Consider the following 19,711-nt stretch of genomic DNA (forward strand, 5'->3'; position numbering starts at 1 on the left):
GTGTGAGAAGAGAAAGGGAAAACCACACGCGCGCGCTCGCTCGCCTCGCCTGGCCGGGCCGTGGCGAGGCGAGGCGAGGCGAGGCGTACATGCGACATGCGCGTGAATGGTCCGCCGATATCCGGTCCGTCTCCTTGCAGGAGCGCAGCTTCCTTTTGCCGTTTTATTTTTATGTCTTGGCAGACAAGTTTTTGATTTCTTGTCCGGTAAGTATACGAATTAGAAACCGAGTCGGTTTGGGATTGTGGTCGCGACACAATACCGCCTCTGGTCCTAATATATATACAGCTACCGGCTGCGGCCAGAGACACACCGAAAAACACCTAGGGTTTTGCCTCATCTCACAACTTGCGCCGCCATCGTAGTCTACTCCATCCCAAACGCCGGCGTGCATCGACGCGTGGGAGAGCAGGTCTCCGGAACCGTTCGTCTTTGCGATCCTGCACCGGGAGAGGACGAATTAGGTTTTTGGGAAGCGCTGTGCGCGACTGCTCAAATTCGTCATCACGGGTCGTCTTCCGTCCAAGTCGAGCGGTGCTACTCATCGTCGTATTCATCGCCGTCAGCAGCAGATCGTCGCCAACATCGTCATCAACACTGTCGCACCCATAATAGCTAACGATCAGTACGTCCAACATCCTCTGTTCATGTCTGTTTCTACAGCTATTGTTACGTGTTTGCTGCTGTTATGCATGTCTTGTTGTTCTTCTGGTTTGCTAGATTATTGCATGCTAGTATCTCTTCTAGTCATGAATTATTTACTGGAATTAATCATGAACTTGCCTAATATTCCAACAGCCATCACACCTGACCGTTTCTTAGTGGGAAGCAGGAAACTGACCATATGTTCGTCAGCTGATGTGCAACTGCCAATGTGTCAATAGGAGTTATAACCTATATGCCCCTGAGTTGAGATTTCAATTTGTATTTCGTCATCTTAACATTTTTTACGCAAAGTTTGATGCATGAAAAAGACCAAATTACCTCTATTTTCTGTCCCTTTTTGCCCCTCTCTCCTTCTCCTTCTTGCTTTGCGGGGAGCTGGCAACGTAGGCTAGCAAATTGTTCAAGTGAATGAATCTGACAATTCAGGCACACAACTGTTCATAAATAAAATTAACTAACTGTGTGTCCTTCTGCAACGCAGGCACACCCCATTCTGATGTCGTCCAGGGAGCGAGGGATGCTGTGCCGATGCCTCAACTACAAAAGACTGGCCCTGGAGGCGTGCAAAGACCCGTCCTCGCAGGGGACGCCCAAGACACAAACTCCTTGTTCGTTGTCGACAATGATGTGGAGGCGGGTCGTGGTGAGGCGAGGAGACGGAGGCGCTGGGGCTGGGGCTGGGGCTGGACCTGTCACTACAGAAAAATCACGGGCTGCCAATTATTAACGTGTAAGCCGAATGTTAAAACACGGGTTCTCAGCTTGCATCAACCTAAGCCGAGTACAGACTGGAGAAAACACGGCAAAAAATAGGTACCCGGCTTCCACACAAGTAAGCCGACTGCGTATACAAAAAACTCTCGGCGTACGACCGGCACTCGGCATACAGCCAACAATCAAAGCAAGCGTGCTCTGACACTATATGACCACTCGTATGTTGAAATAAAACCCCGAGTCCTGTCAAAGTTCAGTCAGCTAGTTTTTCTGTCAGGTTAGCTTTCCCGTTTTTTCAGTCCTTTCTGCTAGCTAGCTTTGCTCGAAGGTTGCAACGGCCTGGAGCGAGTCGTGCGCCTCGTTGATCTGCTCGTGGGATGGCACGAGCGTTGTGGATCACGTAGGCGCCAAGTCAAGGGCCACGATCCCCAGTTTCCCCTCTGTACTCTGAATAAATAGAAGCAAGAAAGGAGCAGAAAAGCTGTGAAATTTACAGCGCAAACACACTTCTGTTCTTCGTCCATCTAGAGCTCTGTTCTCTCGCGTGTGTGTTCGTCGACTTGGCACTCCGGGAGTGCTGACAGTTGGCATCAGAGCCGCGTTTGGTCATGGGAAAGAGCAATCCAAGTCGCTCCCGTTCCGCCTCGCCGGTGAAGACCGGGGCTGGGGCGAAGAAGGACGGAAAGGGCACCAGCGGCGGCGGCGACGGCACGCCCGCGCCCCTGCTGGGCGACGGCTCAGGGAGGTCGTCCGGCCGTGAGCTAGCGATGCCACGGCCGCTCCGCGAGGCGACTGGATCCACCTCCTACCCTCCCCTGACGAGGACGAACTACGCGGAGTGGTCGCTCCTGATGAAGGTAATCCTGCAGGCGAGAGGCCTGTGGACCGTCATCGAGATCGGCCCGTGTCCTGACGACGATGCCGATTATCGTGACGACCGCCTGGCGCTGGAGGCAATCCTCCGGGCCGTACCGCCGGAGATGCTGGCGACGCTTGCCGTGAAGGAGACGGCGAAAGAGGTGTGGGACTCCATCAAGACGATCCGTTTTGGAGTCGACCGCGTACGCAAGGCGAAGGCGCAGTCCCTCCGCCGCGAGTTCGACGACATCCGTTTCAAGGACGGGGAGACCGTCGACGAGTTTGCCCTTCGACTCACCGGTATGATGAATAACCTAGCTCTTCTTGGTGATGATCTGAAGGAAGAAAGGGCCATGGAGAAATTTCTCCGGGTCGTCCCGCCGCGCTATGCACAGGTGGCTCTCTCCATAGAGACACTGCTTGACCTGTCGGAGCTCACGGTCGAGGAGCTCACCGGCCGGCTGAAAGCGGCGGAGGAACGCTACGGGCTGGACGGGGTCGCCCAAGGCGGGAGCAGCCTGCTGTTCACTCACGAGGAGTGGATGGCGCGCCAGCAGAAGATCGACCAGGCCGGAGCCACCGGAGGCAGCAGCAACCAAGCTGCCGGCGGCGGCGGACGCCGCGGTGGCGGCGGTGGCGGACGCTCGCGCGGTCGCGGAGGTGGCCGAGGCGGGCGCGGGAACCAGAGCTCTTCTGGCAGCGCCGCCCGCAAGAACGACAAGTGCCGCTACTGCAACAACCTGGGCCACTAGGCCCGGGAATGCCGGAAGAAGAAGCGCGACGAGGAGGCGAACCTCGCCGAAGCTGACGAGGATGAGCCGGGCCTTCTGATAGCCCAGGCCTGCACTCTGGATGAGGGGAGCACGGCAGGGCCGGAGCTGAACCTGACTGCGCCCCAGACATCCCTCGCGACCGCGGCGGCGCAGGTGTTCCTCAACGAGGAGCGCGCGCGCGTGGAACTGCAGCAGTCTCCTGGCGACACCGATGCCGCCTGGTACCTCGACACTGGGGCGTCGAACCACATGACCGGCGACGTGTCGGCGTTCGCGGACCTGGACGAGTCCGTGACGGGATCGGTCAAGTTCGGCGACGGGTCTCTAGTGGACATACGCGGGCGGGCACGGTGCTGTTCGCCGTGGCAGGCGGTCACCACCGTGGCCTCACCAATGTCTACTGGATACCTCGCCTCAAGAGCAACATCATCAGCATCGGCCAACTAGACGAGGTCGGTTGCGCGATGCTGGTGGAGCATGGCGTCATGATAGTCCGCGATCGCCAGAAGAATCTGCTCGCCAAGGTAACTCGTTTGGCCAAGCGCCTCTATGTGCTGCATCTCAAGATTGTGAAGCCGGCGTGTCTCGCGGCGAGCGAGTGCGACGGTGCAGGCTGGCGCTGGCACGAGAGATTCGGCCACGTCCACTTTCAGGGACTCGAGAGGATGGCGCGCACTGGCATGGTCACCGGCCTTCCCCTCATCGTCCACGCGGAGCACATATGCGAGGCTTGCCTGGCTGGCAAGCAGAGGCGGGCCTCGTTCCCTCAGGTCGCCAAGTTCCGCGCGTCGGAACCACTAGAGCTGGACAGCTGGTCCACGGCGACATCTGCGGGCCGATCTCGCCGGCGACGCCGGGCAGGAAGCGCTACTTCCTCTTGCTAGTGGACGACCACAGCCGTTACACTTGGCTCGTCTTGCTGCGCTCCAAGGACGAGGCGGCCGAGGCGATCCGCCGGTTCAAGGCCGCCGCGGAGACCGAGTCGCGCCGCTCCCTGCGCACGTTCCGCACATATCGCGGAGGCGAATTCACGAGCACGGCGTTCGCGGAGTACTGCGCCGACCACGGCGTGCAGCGCCACCTGACGGCGCCCTACTCCCCGCAGCAAAACGGAGTGGTGGAGCGCCGCAACCTGACCGTTGTGGGCATGGCGAGGTGCATGCTCAAGGCCAGGGGCGTGCCGGCTTCCTTCTGGGGTGAGGCTGTCACCACTGCCGTGTTTCCGATGAACAGGTCGTACACAAGGAGCCTGACTGGGAAGACGCCATTTGAGGCGTGGCATGGTCGCAAACCCAACGTGCACTTCCTGCGCGTCTTCGGGTGCGTGGCTCACGTCAAGGACACGCGCCCGCACCTGGCGAAGCTGGCGGACAGGAGCAAGGTGATGGTTTTCATCGGGTATGAGCCGGGAGGATTCAACTTGACAGTCAATACCGAATGTTGAATCCTAGCAGGAATATGCGGTTGCAGTGCGGAAGGATTGTCAGGTATTATTCAACATTCGGTATCCAAGTAGTCGAAGCGGGTGATGTTCGAGGATGATGTGGCATGCAAGAAGTTTACGTAAAACAATTTCATTCAGAAACCACTAGTAAGTACAAAACTGTAGGAAAGAAAGTACAAAACTTTAAGCAAAAGAATTCTTACATCTTCTATACAATTTTAAAACTTCTCGGTGTTGTTTCAAAATAAATTTAGTCAGAGGTTGTCATAATGATGAATCAACCACTATTGTGTGCAAAGAACATGAACAAGTAAAACATGCTACTAATTCCCATGGTATTTTATCTAAGCTACTGTTTGTTGCTTGAAAGCTCGTCCATCAAACACATCGTGTATGGGAAAGACAAGCATATGCAGTCAGCGGATAAGCAGCCATGGTCTTCAATCTGGGAGCTATTGAAATGATAGGATATCACTCTTTTGGAGGTTGTGTGGAAGAAGAAGACAATCTCTTTGTTCGGATGAAATCCAAGTATATATTGATGTTCTAAGTGACTATCGCTATGTTCCCCAGAGAAATCTGCTAGGAGAGGACGAATGTTCTTGTCGCACTTCAACATCCAGTTTCTCTGATCGCCTGCTTCTTCAAGATGCCAGATTCGAAGTCTAAGGCCATCATGGCCATCAAATTGTGCACAATATACACCATTCTCTGATTTCCCTAAATTATGGCCCGAATAATCTTCCCACCAAAAACCTTTCGGTGGCTCAATTACTTGGTATTTATCATTTGTAATCCCTATTCTGCAAAAGATAAGCCATTGTCAAAGTTAGCTTAAAGGCTCTCTACATCAATATGTGGCCAAGGCTGTGTTTAATTAAGATGTGAGTAGCCATCCATGCATGTACCTTAGGATGAAATCATGCTGGTGAAAGTAAAGTGCCCCCCGCCAGTATGCTGCATAGCGGCGATCGGATGAGAAATCATCCAGCAAGTAGCCGATGGTCCTTGCGGCCTCCCCATCGCGAGCAAAAGGCCTCTCTTCCCACCGATTTGTCCTCGATGAGAAGACGAGCAAGATAAATGTCGATGGCGGCCATTCTCTTTCTCGTATTTGAGGGGGCTCATAAGGCCATGAATCGGAGGGAACGGACTTAACTAAAAATACCTCGTAGTGCGGCGACACGACAGGGTCGAACACGAGGTACTGGTCATCGTAATATTCTCCGGCGTGGTCGCTGTCCTCCAGACCCGGCGTGCTCATGGCCGGAGGGGGAGGCAGGAGTGCCCACTTGTGTGTGGGTCGTGGCTCATGTGTCCACTGGCTGTACCGATACTGACTCAGTTTTACGTGTCCGTCTAGTTGCTCAAAAAAAAACATGTCCGTCCAGTGCGAATATATATCGTGATCGATCCAGATCTGGCCTCCGATCAATTTGTTCGATCTCCGTCGATGCATGGCCGCCGCCGCCACCGCGTCGTCGGACCGGCTCTTTGATCCCTCCGACGGCCTCATCCAGAACCACGGCCCGCTCTCGCGGATGGCACCGTCCTATCTGGCGTGGGTCCACACCGCGGACGTCTAACACAAGATTTTTTTTCTCGATTACGTCTTTTTTTTCTGGTTTGAACTAGGAAAATAAAACATACAAGATTGATAATATAATAGCATGGAACAATAAAAAATTATAGATACGTTAAAGACGTATCAATGGTCTATGATGCCACAAGTGTAGCAGAAGTCCGGCATATGTTCGTACTCAAATCGGCACCAAAGCAACTTCTTCTTTTTGTCGCCTGACTCGCTCATCTCCCCATCCTTGGGTCCTTCCTTATTCCTGTCAAGTGTGAATCCCCTCATGAGTGGCTCGTTAATATCCAACTTCACTTTAACCCAAAGGAATTTACCCACGGCTCTGCCATCACGACCAACATCCACATCTAGAACCCCTTGAAAATCTCTCCCTATGAGCTCTCCCCACTAGTAGGAAAAGGGGCTTTTACCCCGGTTCATAAGGGCCTTTAGTCCCGGTTCAGGAACCGGGACTAAAGGGTCGTTACTAATGCCCTAGCCCTTTAGTCCCGGTTCTTACACGAACCGGGACTAAAGGCCGTCCACGTGGCCGGTGCGGGGAGCCCAGGCAGGAGGGCCTTTGGTCCCAATTGGTGCCATCAACCGGGACCAATAGGCATCCACGCATCAGCACCTGGCAGGAGCTGAGGTTTTTGTTTTTTTTGAAAGGGGGGTGGGGGTTTTGGAGGGTTAATTTAGGTTGTTATTAGGTAGCTATTAGAGAGAAGTGTCCTCTCTTATATCTCCGTGCTTGGTTTACCAACGCTACGTACTGCTATGCCTAAACATGGCTTAGATTGAAGTGAAGGCAACATGTGGTGCATGTCGAAAGTAATACTAATCCGGACTTGATCAAGTTTGGATTGTACTACTTTCGACACGCACCACATGCATGTTGCCTTCACTTCAATCCAATCCATATTCATTTCACCCGCTGATATATAATAACTCTTCATGCACGCATCATGCATCATCATATATAATAACAAGTCCTACTAATCATCATCATACAACTTCTACTCGTTATTAATAACAAGTCATACGATCATCATCCTCACAGTCATCGAACCAACCCTACTTAATTGTTCTTAGCACATGATCATCAGTATTAGGTAGGACCGAAATACCCTCTTTAAGGTAAAATAGCATAAAACAATATAGACCCTGACTCTCCATTATGGAGAATGGAGATCATCCTGTCTCCAATTCTTGCGCCTCGCTTCCTTTTGCTTCCAAGAAGCTCCTTGCGACTGTCCATACATTTTTTCCATTCTTTGATTTGCATGTCTCCACTTCTTTTAGAAATCCGGTATGGACAGTTGAGATTCGTAGGATGACCTGGTTGTATATTCAAAACATCAAGCCTACCATTCTGATACATCAAATGAGGCACACAATCCTCTGGGATTATCTGTTGAAAAACATAGTAATAACTTCATAGTTAGCAATGATAATGCACTAGTTTTAGAACTATGCAAAATATGCACGGATGTCGTAATAGTAAGAAATCTTACCAGGGTATCTCCATAGTAGTTACCGTAGTTCAACACGTGCACTAGTGGCACGTATGGAGGACCATAATGATGAGGAGTTTGATTGTAGATATTGTAATTCTCAATATCAGTACAAAATCCGACCAGATGAGTTTTCTCCTTATAAGTTAACTTAGGTTCTGTCTACCATGTTCCGCACATTGTTTGAACAATCAAAATAAGCTGTCAATGAAAATAAGCTGTCAACTATTTTGAAATGAACAATATAAATTAGCTAATAACTATGTTTGAGAAACTCACATAGCGGTAGAATTGGAGGCGTATCAACAAGGACCCAAATGTCCATATTGTCTTGCTCGATGTCAGGATCACCAAGATCCATGGTGACAAGCATACCCTCATCAAAACCATACATCTTACAAAATGCTTCCCAATTTTTGCAACCAAAATGGGTTACGCTCTCAGAATTATACAACTTTACTTCAAAATCTATATCATGATGGGTCCTTAGGTGAATTTTCTTTGTTTCCATACTTTCATGGTCTTCAAAACCCATCCTCTCCAAGACGTAGCGTCTTGCATGGCATGGGATAAGCTAGCCGAATTGTAAAAGATGAAAAGTACACGTTGAAATAGTTGAAGTCGTGCTTAAGTACGAAAAAATAACACTTGTCGTCGTTGCGTACCGTTTCAACATCGAACGTCTCCTCCAGCTTAATACTGAAGCGCCGATCTTTGTCCAGGTGAGGCCTGTCGCACTGAGCTCGGTCGTCGTGGCACCAGTCGCACTCCCCCGGGAGACTTTCGTCGTCCGAGTACGACATTTCCTATGTTCATATATAATTCAAATATTAAACATCTACAATTAAATATATGTACTAAAAAACCTAAGTTAGATCATTATTATTCATCACGGGTTGACTATCGGTTTGTCGAGTCTTTTCTTAAAAACTCTCAGCTCACGTGGTGTATACATTCGACCGTTGGTGATGGTCGCTCCTCCCTTTGTCCCCGTGTGCATTACACCAAAATGTCTAGCTAGCACACGGGAACAAAGGAGAAGCGACCCCCACGACAACAGTCGGGATTCTTCGTCCTCTCATATATATATGGTGGAACTCTCCCTCACTGATTCCTCTCTGACATTTGCGACCGTCGGTGATGGTAGCTCCTCCTTTCGTTCTCGAGTGCATTACACCAAATTGTCTAGCACACGGGAACGAAGGAGAAGCTACCCCCACGACAACAGTCGGGATTCTTCGTCCTCTCATATATGGTGGAGACTCGACAGACTTACAGTCAACCCGAAATATCGTTTAATTATCTTTCTAAAAGAGGATTTGGCTGGTCTCACCTCGATGTCGGAGGGGGCGGTGACGGGGACGACGGCGGGGATGATGGAGGGGCCGGGGGGGCTCCTAGATTTCTGCGAAAACAAAAACCCTATAAGCTATCAACTAATCATAGTGCTCTCCAATTTTAGCATTCAAAGTAGGATCGGAGTAGTTTTCCACTTTGAGCATTCAATAAGCAAAATCAAATCACAAAATAAAGTAGTATTCAAATTAGGATGCATTCAATTATAAGCAAAACTACATCATCTCCATGCATCCGTACATCGCCGAATATTATCACTAATACACCTCGAATACTATCATACATATAGCATCGCTAGTACAGCTAGAACAGTAGCGCCCGACGGGTATCGGCGCGGGCGGTGGACACCCAAAGGGACGGAACCATCACAGGATCATAGCTCCAGTGAGATCCCTGAAGAACCTGCCAGGTATTGTCGAACCTGCCCTCCAACTTCCTCTCCTCTTCTTCCTCTCCTCTACTTCCTCTCCTCTTCTTCTTATTCTTCTTCTTCTTGTCCTTCTTCCTCTTCTTATTTTCCTTTTTTCTCTCCTTCTTTTTTCTTCTAAATATGAACATACATAAATGACTTCTAAATATGAAAAATCTAAACTACACATCTAAATTACAACAACTAAATTAACTACACATCTAACTACACATCCAAATTAATACAACTAAATTACAAATCTAAATTAAACTACGTACAGTACTATAGCTAGGGGGCGCGGCGGCAGCGGCGGCGGCCATTACAGGGAGGAGGAGGAGGGGATCGGGGCGGCGCTCACAGGCTGGCGGAGGGCGACGGCGACCGCGGCGGGCCGGGGGCGGAGGGCGGCGACGGTGACGTATACGGGGCGACGGCTCGGGGGCGCGCGGCGGAGGCCGACGGCGACGGCGGCGGGGGGCGGAGGACGACGGCGACGGGCGATGGCGTGGGATCGGGGGCACGGGCGACGGCGACGACGACGGGGCAGCCTGGCGGCGTAGATCGAGCTCGCGGCGTCGTCGGGCGGGGGGACACTGGCGATGGAAATCAGAAAATTTCCAAAGTGCTACTTATATAGCAAAGGCTTTGGTCCCGGTTGGTGGCTCCAACCGGAACCAATACCCACCCTTTGGTCCCGGTTGGTGCCACCAACCGGGACTAAAGGCCTCTTTTCACCAGCGCAAAGGGCGGGAAGCAGAGGGCTTTGGTCCCGGTTGGTGGCAGCAACCGGGACCAAAGGGGGGCATTGGTTCCGGTTGGAGCCACCAACCGGGACTAATGTGCTGGCGCGGTGCGGTGGGAAGTTTAGTCCCACCTCGCTAGCTGAGAGAGCTCAGCACCTGTTTATAAGCTGCGCTGCAGCTCAGGTGCTGAGCTCCTCTCTAATATGCAGGCATTATACATGCCTACCTTTGTCATTGCCATGTTGGGCCTATTGGGCCTGCGGGCCTGCATCCTGGCCCATGTGCAGATGGGTTTCTAGTCGTATGCAGGCTGTGTGGCCCATTAGGCGGCATTTTTTTATTTTTTCCAGTATTTTTTTGTTTTTTGAATTATTTATTTTCTTTTGATTTTTGCTTTATTTTTTTATTCTTTTTGCTTTTAGCTCAGAATAATTATAAACTTTCTGTTAATCCATTAGTTTCCAAATTTGAATAGTTTAAATTTCATCCGGAAACTCGTGTGTTACAAAGGGATTTCATTTTTTAAACCTAATTTGAACTCCTAACTTTTTGTGTGTTCAAAATGCACCATTCAAAGCCACATCATCATTTTTCAATCCTTTCTGACTTCATTTGTTATTTTTTCATGCATTTACTAATTATTTTAAACTATAAGACCCCAAAATTGAAAAGCATTTCAAATGAACTCTGAAAAGGTTGAAAGTTGGCATGATATCATCATTTCATCCACATAGCATGTGCAAGAAAGTTGAGAGGGTTACGGCAAAAACTGGATGCACTTCGTGTACAAAACGGACAATCTCTTTCAAAGTATCAGGATTTCATACGGAAACTCGTCTGTTACAAAGGGATTTCATTTTTTAAAACTTATTTGAACTCCTGACTTTTTGTGTGTTCAAAATGCACCATTCAAAGCCACATCATCATTTTTCAATCCTTTCTGACTTCATTTGTTATTTTTCATGCATTTACTAATTATTTTGAGCTATAAGACCCTAAAATTGAAAAGCATTTCAAATGAACTCTGAAAAGGTTGAAAGTTGGCATGATATCATCATTTCATCCACATAGCATGTGCAAGAAAGTTGAGAGGGTTACGGCAAAAATTGGATGCACTTCGTGTACAAAACGGACAATCTCTTTCAAAGTATCAGGATTTCATACGGAAACTCGTCTGTTACAAAGGGATTTCATTTTTTAAAACTTATTTGAACTCCTGACTTTTTGTGTGTTCAAAATGCACCATTCAAAGCCATATCATCATTTTTCAATCCTTTCTGACTTCATTTGTTATTTCTCATGCATTTACTAATTATTTTGAGCTATAAGACCCTAAAATTGAAAAGCATTTCAAATGAACTCTAAAATGGTTGAAAGTTGGCATGATATCATCATTTCATCCACATAGCATGTGCAAGAAAGTTGAGAGGGTTACGGCAAAAACTGGATGCACGTCGTGTACAAAACGGACAATCTCTTTCAAAGTATCAGGATTTCATCCGGAAACTCGTCTGTTACAAAGGGATTTCATTTTTTAAAACTTATTTGAACTCCTGACTTTTTGTGTGTTCAAAATGCACCATTCAAAGCCACATCATCATTTGTCAATCCTTTCTGACTTCATTTGTTATTTTTCATGCATTTGCTAATTATTTTGAGCTATAAGACCCTAAAATTGAAAAGCATTTCAAATGAACTCTGAAAAGGTTTTCTTTCTACTTACAACAAAAAACTTATTTATTTTATTTCTAATTACTTATGTCTTTTACTTTAATTATTTTATTTTTATTTATTTTACTGCTGCTATTTTTATTTATTTTACTTGCTGCTATTTTTTACTTAATTAATTAAGGTTTATTTATTGTAGTTACTATAGTTTATTTTATTTTATTTTATTAAGGTTTATTTAGTTTTATTTATTTTATTAAGGTTTATTTATTTTATAAATATAAAAAATGAACATATATGCACTTATAGAGAAAATTCAACCTAAATTCATACTAAATTTCTATGAAATTTACTATGAATTTAAGTCACATTTCCTGTATAAGGGCATCTATTTTCACTTTAATAGAAGCTCAACAAGGCATAGAGGGACGGGCTTATAAACTGGTGTGAGCGCCCTTCGGTTGGCGAGGTGGGACTAAACACTGGCCGCAACTAGGACCAGCCCTTTAGTCCCGGTTTGTGGTATGAACCGGGACTAAAGGGTGGTGGGCCAGGAGCGTGGCCCATTGGTCCCGGTTTGTACCACCAACCGGGACCAAAGGGTCCATACGAACCGGGACCAATGCCCACGAGGCCCCGGCCGCCCCCCTAGGCTCATGAACCGGGACCAATGCTCACATTAGTCCCGGTTCGTGACTGAACCGGGGCTAATGTGAAAACTGCCCTGTGACCTAAGCCCTGTTTTCTACTAGTGCCCATAGCCCTGTTCATAGATCTCAGTGGTATCCCGAACACATGAATCCATATGGGGATCAAGTTGAACTCGTACTCATCGACTGTTTTATCAGGATCATACTTCTCCATTAGCAACAACTTCTTACTGAACCACCAGGGTCCGTCCTCCAGGGCTCTCCTCCAACCCGTGGCCTGCATGAAGGTGAAGAGAAAAATATTCTCGTCCAATTCCTTGCAGCCTAGTCCCTTGGTCGGGCACCAAAATTTCCCCAGCGTGCTCCCCACGGCCCCTGCATGTGCTGGCTTCTCTGAAAATAGCTTACACACTACCTACGAAACATCCGGTGCCCACTCTAGAGCCTTGTCCCTTCCCTTCTCCCCGATCTTCAAGCGCTTCTTCTCCACCGCTAACAACTTCAACCCCTTCATCAACCCCTCCACTGCCTCCATCCTCCTCGATCAGACCACCACTCTCCTCACATGAGAGACCTAAAACTAGGGTTTGTAGGTGGTGTATGCCCGTGCGCCCTAGAACTGCACAGAAGGCCTATGTGGATGGGAAAGGGTCAGGGAGGGATTGGGGGGATGGATGAGAGAGCAGGAAATGTTATGGATCACAGGTAGTCAGGACGGAGGCCTGAACGCCGGCGACAAGATCTGGTGGCAGGCGACGGGACCAGGATGAGATCCAATCACCCTTGCGACCGCCTCTTCGAAAATTACGCTGAGTGACGGACGAGATCTCACCTTACAAAGATCTCTTCTTGGCAGAACCTCACAGGAGCTGTACTTTTTTTAGCGTAGCACAAACCTTATACTTTGTTTTTTTATCGTAAACAAACACGATCAGTGTTGGGCCGTAATCCAAGGATGAGTGAGCTTGCTTTTCTCTAGAGGCCCAGCCCATTTATTCCTTCCTTCTTCGTATCCTCCAGTAACCCTACAGCCCTACTCCGCTCCCTCATTTCCGTTTCTTTTCCCCACATGAGTCACGAGGGCGGCGGCGGCGGCGAGATGGCCCTCCGCCCCGGCCCCCCGCAGGCGGCGGCGCCGCTGGAAGACGAGGACGTCCTGGGCGAGATCCTCGTCCGCCTCCCCCCGCTGCCCTCCTCGCTCGTCCGCTCCGCCGCCGTCTCCAGGCACTGGGGGCGCCTCGCCGCGGACCGCGCCTTCCTCCGCCGCTTCCGCACCCACCACCGGAGGCCCCCCGTCCTCGGCGTCTTCGAGGAGCGCGACGGGGAGCTGGTGTTCACCCCGCTCCTCGACGCCCCCGACCGGATCCCCCGCGAGCGCTTCTCCATGCGGTTCTGGCACGTGCTCGGTTCCTGGACCTTGCTCGGGTACCGCCACGGCCGCGTCCTCATGGTCAACCTGGATCTGGCCCTGCTCCTCGTTTTCGCCCCTATCGCCGGCGGCCGCCGCGGCCTCCGCGGCGTGGTGATTCCTCCGGATTTCGTCGACGGCGAGTACGCCGTCGCCAACGGAGCCGTGCTCTGCGCTGCCGGCGACGAGCAGGGCCACGTGCACGGAGACTGCCACTCGGGCCCCTTCAAGGTGGTTCTGGTGGCCACCAGAGTGGGACACCCGGTCCTAGCCCGGGTATACTCCTCAGACACCGGTGAGTGGGGAGATCTTGTCGTAATGGCGGAACCATGTGTTGTTAGCAGCTTCCCCTCCACCCTCGTCGGCAATGCTCTTTACTGGTGGCTCAAAAAGTGTCAGCACGAGGATGATGGCATACTCAAGTTCGATTTGGATAGCCAGACACTATCTGTGATCAAGAGGCCTATTTTTAATCACATTCCCAGTTGCAGCATCCGGATCATCAGGGGAGAGCATGGCGGTGTTGGCCTCGCCGTATGTTGGTACCCGAGGTTCCAAATCTGGGAACGCATGGTCAATAGTCATGGTACTGCCATATGGGTGCTGCGAAAGACGGCTCGCATGCATAGTATGCTCCAGTATGCTATGCTGACTATAGTAGGGTACTCTGAGGATGGTGATGCGCTTCTTCTAACAGTGTCCTTCGGTGGGGGTGTGGCCGCCTACAGCTTCATGCTTCAACTTGAGTCAATGGAGTGGACGAATCTTAATCAAAGTTTTTTGGAGTATTCCTACCATCCGTTCGCATACTTCTATACTGCAGGTAATAAAAATTCTTCGTATGTTCATTAGCTCATGAAAATTGTTCAATGGTTGAGGTGTCACCTCTCATATTCCCCTAAGTTGAGGTGTCCATTGCTATTCTATCATCTTGACATTTTTTGTATTTATATTTCCCATCTGTTCTTATCCTCTGTTGTTGTTCTCCCTTTTGCTCTGAAGCAAAGTAGGCATGCAGATTGCTCAGAACAATCTCATTATTCTGTTGCAACAATTGGTCACAAAATCAATAAATTAACTAAAGAATTGTTGACAATTCGTAATAATCTGATCATTCTGTTGCAACAATGGGTCTTAGAATTTTATGTAGATGTCAAGATGATTCTTGTTTACGAAAAAAACCAAGGCTGTGAGGCCGATATCTTGGCTACTTGCAGTACTTCAATTTTTGAGAGAATTGTTAGCAGCTTCCAAAGGTTCAAATAGATAACTCTTTATTATTATGTTTGATCATACTTGGGAATCTGGTGATTTTGGAATAGCCAGAAGCTGCGATCTTATTTAAAAAGAATGTTGCGTTCTATGATCATTTCATATGTTGGCGATGTTAGGATGGGTTTGAGCCTTAATTGGGTATTCAATCACCGAGTTTGTCGAGCTATTTTACCTAATCTTGGCGGAGTGACTTCAAAGGTTTAATCATTAATCCCTTTGGTAGTGAAGTACTGAAGTTAATTTTTCCTGATCCTTCTGAGTTATGGCTCGTGCAATCATCACTAATGAGGTTGGTTGCCACAGGTACTGTCAGAGCGTCAAGTACCGCTCCAGCCATTGAGCCACCACAGCAGCGAAGTACAATTCCAGCCATTGTGCCACCACAGCAGTGAAGTACTGGTCCAGCCATTCCACAGCTGCGGGGTAAAACCATATATTGTCATGCATCTCGTCAACCTTCAGTTTCGTATGATCTGCATATTTTTTATGACTTGGTTGGTGCAATGAGATGAAAGACTCGGACCAAGGGACACCCTGTGTTTTGCTGTGTGAGAGAGCGTTGTCACTTTGTCAGCTGTCTCTTTATTTTACTTGTTCAACCCAGTCAACTGTTTTGCCCATATAACACCTTATGATTAATATCGTAAATGATGCTACAGTAGTTGATGCTGGCTGCCGCTTGTAGGAGATAGAGCATCATTTCCTGTGCTATCCGTATCATAAGATGAAGTCGACTCCTGGGTGTTGGGGTCCTGAATTGAATTCTGAAGCCATGTGTTGATCTCTGCACTTTTTTCTTCTTGTTTTACAAGCGTAGTTTCAATAGTTGAGGGCTGAGGATGCAACTTCTGAATGGTTTGAGCTTGGGGGTAAATTGAACCAATGCAATAGTCGAGGAAGCAAAATTAGGCCTTTCCCTAGATAGGTCTTAGGTCAATAACTACTGTGCTGCCACAGTAAAAAAGAAGGATGTTTACTCGGAAGTCTGAACAGGTCTATCCCTTATGATATTGAGCATGCAAATGCAATCCCACCACATGTAGTACAATATGAATGTTTTTAATAAATGGTCCTAGACTACTCGGGCGGAGATAGGTGGCGGTCATGTGTCGTTCCATCTGGTAGTTGTTTCTTTCCTTACTGTGTTGTCCGCTTGTTTTCATCGAAGCTCATAGACTTCGGTCATTTAGTCGCTGCTTCTCTGCCAGCGGGGCCTCCATTCTCGTTGGTCCTGCTGGCAGCGGGCGGGTTTTGTTTGTGTCCTGTGCTCGACATCTTTTTCACCATGGCCCTCACCCCCATTCTCCTTCTCAGAGAGGCTTTTCATCGACTGTACCGGATTAGTCACGAGGCACAGAATTAGGTTTGGTAGCAATGCCGCTTCATGCACGCGGCCGGGTCAAGAAGACATACACTATTGCTGGGCCCATTATCCAATAGGTGATGTCCTCATGTCCAACCATCTCCTGAAACTGTTGCTGGGCCCATTCTCCAATGGGTCATATCCTTCTCAGAGAGGCTTTTCATCCACTGTACCGGATTAGTCACGAGGCACAGAATTAGGTTTGGTAGGAATGCCGCTTCATGCACGCGGTCGGGTTGAGAAGACAGACACTATCGCTGGGCCCATTATCCAATAGGTCATGTTCTCATGTCCAACCATCTCCTGAAACTGTTGCTGGCCCATTATCCAATGGGTCATATCCTCATGTCCAACCACCTCCTTGTTTAGCTTAGCTTATTTGCATTTGCTTTTCCGCACAACCATATCTTCTCTTGTTAAGCTTCCTAATGCCTGCCACTGGGCCTTAGCTACTGCTGGGCCTGCACGGCAGCTTGGTGCTCCTTCCCACGGTAAGAACTAATCAAGCGAGCGATCAAAGCCTACAAAAATGGTGAATAATAATGCTGCCCCTCTCCTTCCAACTTTGTGCCCCTCCTTTCCCTTCCCATTGTGGCATCCAGTGTTTTTTCTTTCGAGCAACTGCGCCTGTAATAGTGACAGTCATGGTAGATCTGGTGATGGAAAGGGGCTCACAGCGTGTAACCATCCGTGTCAGCCTCTTTTGTGGGGATCAAGGCAACACTAGCCACATTTACAGTGATGGGCGATGGTGAAGCACCAGTTCACAAAGCCATTTAAATATTTTCCTGTTCCGTGCAGCAATATTTTGTTCATAAATGTTACCCATCTATAATTTGGCCATTAGATGATTAGAATGAAGCAGGCTTGCTACTTCAATTACAGCTACGTTTTAAGGAAAGATCTTGATATGGTTTCTGATGACCCATGGCATAGTTAGTGCGTCCAATAACATCCTGTTAAAATTGTTGAAATCTCAGCTGTGATGTGTTCTACCTTTATTTTTTTTCCTCTACGATCTTTGAGAATATGAAGCTCTTGTTAGTTTGTCGGCTAGCGGCATGAATCACAATTGCATACATCTGTGTTGCAGAACTAAAATATAAATTGGAATAGCTTTTAATACAAATCTTTTTTTGTTTTATGCTTGGTGCAGGTGGTCGCATGATTTAGTTGATCAGTAGGATTTGCATCTGCAGCAGGTATATATATTTTTGAATTGCTTCCTTCATATGTTTCAGTTGGGCATAGTTTGTATCACCATTAATCGTATGAAACTTCATCAATTGCAGAGGCATATGTTGTTTATAGGATTTTTAAATTCTTGTATATGAAGACCATAGAAAGTGTAAAATGAAAATGTAAGTAAAACGCTCCCAGTATGTTTTGATTCACATGGCCAGCGGCTCGAAACTGCGTCTAATTAACTGTCATTTTCAGTTGGATTTGGTCTCTTAACAGCACTTGGTGGTACGAGTTGAATCATAGAACAGGAGGCAGGTAAGTACAGGGGACAGGTAAGCATTGTTATTATGATCTGTTTGTAGCTTCCTAAAAATGAGTGTACTGTCATGGTCATTTGACACAATGAAGAAAAAACAAAGGAGTGTAGGCTGATAGAAATCGTAATTGTGAGTTGGCACCTTGCTTTCAACAAAAGTTCATCTCATTGCTCCCTATTTGTACGACAGCAATACATATCAGTAAAATAAAAGGATGTTTATTAGCCAGTTTTAGACGTGGTGGCATAATATTAGTAAAAACTAAAGAATGCTACTATTCATCAGATTTTCCTTGTGCGAATATTTGCGTTGCCTTTTTTGGACCATAACTTTTTGTTCTTTGGCAGATGCATAGTGTGCTACTACAAAATATTTACTTGATCCTTGATTGAAATACTTTTATGAACTGAGATCTTGCGCTCTGCTTTTACCAATCAGCCTGTTTGCTTCTTTTCTTACATGTACTTTAATTATACATTTCTGGATTTGGTGCTTTATTTGCTGCAGTTTCCTTGATTCAGTAGATGCATGATGTGCATCAATACGCTGGACTTCATGATCGGTTTTCCATCTCACATCAATAGTTTAGGCCACTATTTGTTTATCCATGCATTTTAGGTAAACATTGGTGTAGACTTGGTTGTTTTTTTTGGTTGTTTGTGGTATCCATTTTCCCCTATACTAGGTAATTGCCCGTGCGTTGCATCTTGCAACGGAGGCATACAAAATGTACCACTAAAATTTTAGTTAGTTTTTTACATAACAACCATGATTTACCTTTATTGTTAATGTGAACCTTGATTTACCATCTATTTATTGTTAATGTGACTGCATACTAACTGATGCAATAAGCAAATGTTAAGTGATAACCTAATTCTGGAATATCAGTTGTGGGAAAGTGCAGCACAAATTAATCCTAATTTAATTATTTCCCCAACCTGCTTGGTCCTACAACAGGCAAACATTAGGTTGCTAGCAACAAAATGATATGCAAGGAATAAATTGGAAAGTGCAGCACAAATTAATCCTAATTTAATTATTTCCCCAACCTGCTTGGTCCTACAACAGGCAAACATTAGGTTGCTAGCAACAAAATGATATGCAAGGAATAAATTGCAACCCCACAGAAGAGAAAAAAAGGGCTCTTTACCTTCTATCCTCCCAATCTGCAAAACAAATAGAATTGAGACATATTGTGCCAATTCAATTACTAAAGCTCATGTCCAATTTTGGAAGCTAATGGCCAAGTAGTTGGCAATTTTGTTTCTGATGAGAAATGCATTGATGCAATTTTGTCCACTTTGGATCATTCCCTCTTAACAAAAATGCCAGTGATGTTTCTCTGAATGTAGTATACTGACCATTTCAGCAGCATAATTTCTCTAGTGACCATGCAGTATTCAGTGACTTTTCTAGATGACTAATGTGCAGCATGCATGGATGGCTGGGAGACTGGGCAGAGAGAGTTTGTCATGAAAACTGTTTTTCGCTTTAACTTTCACTTTGTTGTGTTTCCTCTGTCCATTCTTTCTTCAGTTAAAACTTCACTGCCAAAAACCAGATTACCTCCTTCCATGATCTGCACAAAGGCATAAGAATACTAAAGTGTCACCAGACTGAGAGATGCAAAGTACCAACTGCATAAAATCTGTGTCCAAATCGTTTAGTTATGGCAATTACAAATTTAGTTGTTTAATATATACAATAAGAAATTCAGTGTTCTTCCAATTACATCAAATTGGTAGTCAGTTTATCCCATGCAGTGCACAGGAAAATGTCAAAACAAAGGAGAGGT

General features: G+C 47.2%; 2 protein-coding genes and 1 long non-coding RNA gene across 4 annotated transcripts; 2 read left to right on the top strand and 1 right to left on the bottom strand.

Annotated features, from left to right (window-relative positions):
* The first annotated feature begins 1,988 nt into the window (after nt 1-1,988).
* On the top strand, nt 1,989-3,458 carry LOC141025684 (uncharacterized). Its single transcript, XM_073501595.1, has 2 exons — nt 1,989-2,807; nt 2,991-3,458. The coding sequence occupies exons 1-2, from the start codon at nt 1,989-1,991 to the stop codon at nt 3,456-3,458; spliced, it is 1,287 nt and encodes a 428-aa protein (XP_073357696.1).
* Nucleotides 3,459-13,404: 9,946 nt separating this feature from the next.
* Nucleotides 13,405-18,150, top strand: LOC109762846 (uncharacterized). 2 transcript variants are annotated; one of them, XR_005759043.3, is made up of 5 exons: nt 13,405-14,599; nt 15,355-15,474; nt 17,571-17,616; nt 17,707-17,775; nt 17,855-18,150. XR_005759043.3 is itself a non-coding variant. In XM_040391627.2 (2 exons), the coding sequence occupies exons 1-2, from the start codon at nt 13,438-13,440 to the stop codon at nt 15,441-15,443; spliced, it is 1,251 nt and encodes a 416-aa protein (XP_040247561.1). In that variant the 5' UTR covers nt 13,405-13,437; the 3' UTR covers nt 15,444-15,712. The 2 variants fall into 2 exon arrangements, 1 of the variants encoding a protein (XP_040247561.1); XM_040391627.2 differs by lacking the exons at nt 17,571-17,616; nt 17,707-17,775; nt 17,855-18,150 and having other exon boundaries at nt 15,355-15,712.
* LOC141025470 (uncharacterized) lies at nt 17,909-19,186 on the bottom strand. Its single transcript, XR_012186971.1, has 2 exons — nt 18,966-19,186; nt 17,909-18,854 (listed from the first exon to the last, which is right to left on the bottom strand). It is a non-coding gene; the product is annotated as an uncharacterized lncRNA (long non-coding RNA).
* Nucleotides 19,187-19,711: the final 525 nt, after the last annotated feature.

Source organism: Aegilops tauschii, chromosome 6 (assembly GCF_002575655.3).
Source record: "Aegilops tauschii subsp. strangulata cultivar AL8/78 chromosome 6, Aet v6.0, whole genome shotgun sequence".
Lineage (NCBI taxonomy): Eukaryota > Viridiplantae > Streptophyta > Magnoliopsida > Poales > Poaceae > Aegilops > Aegilops tauschii.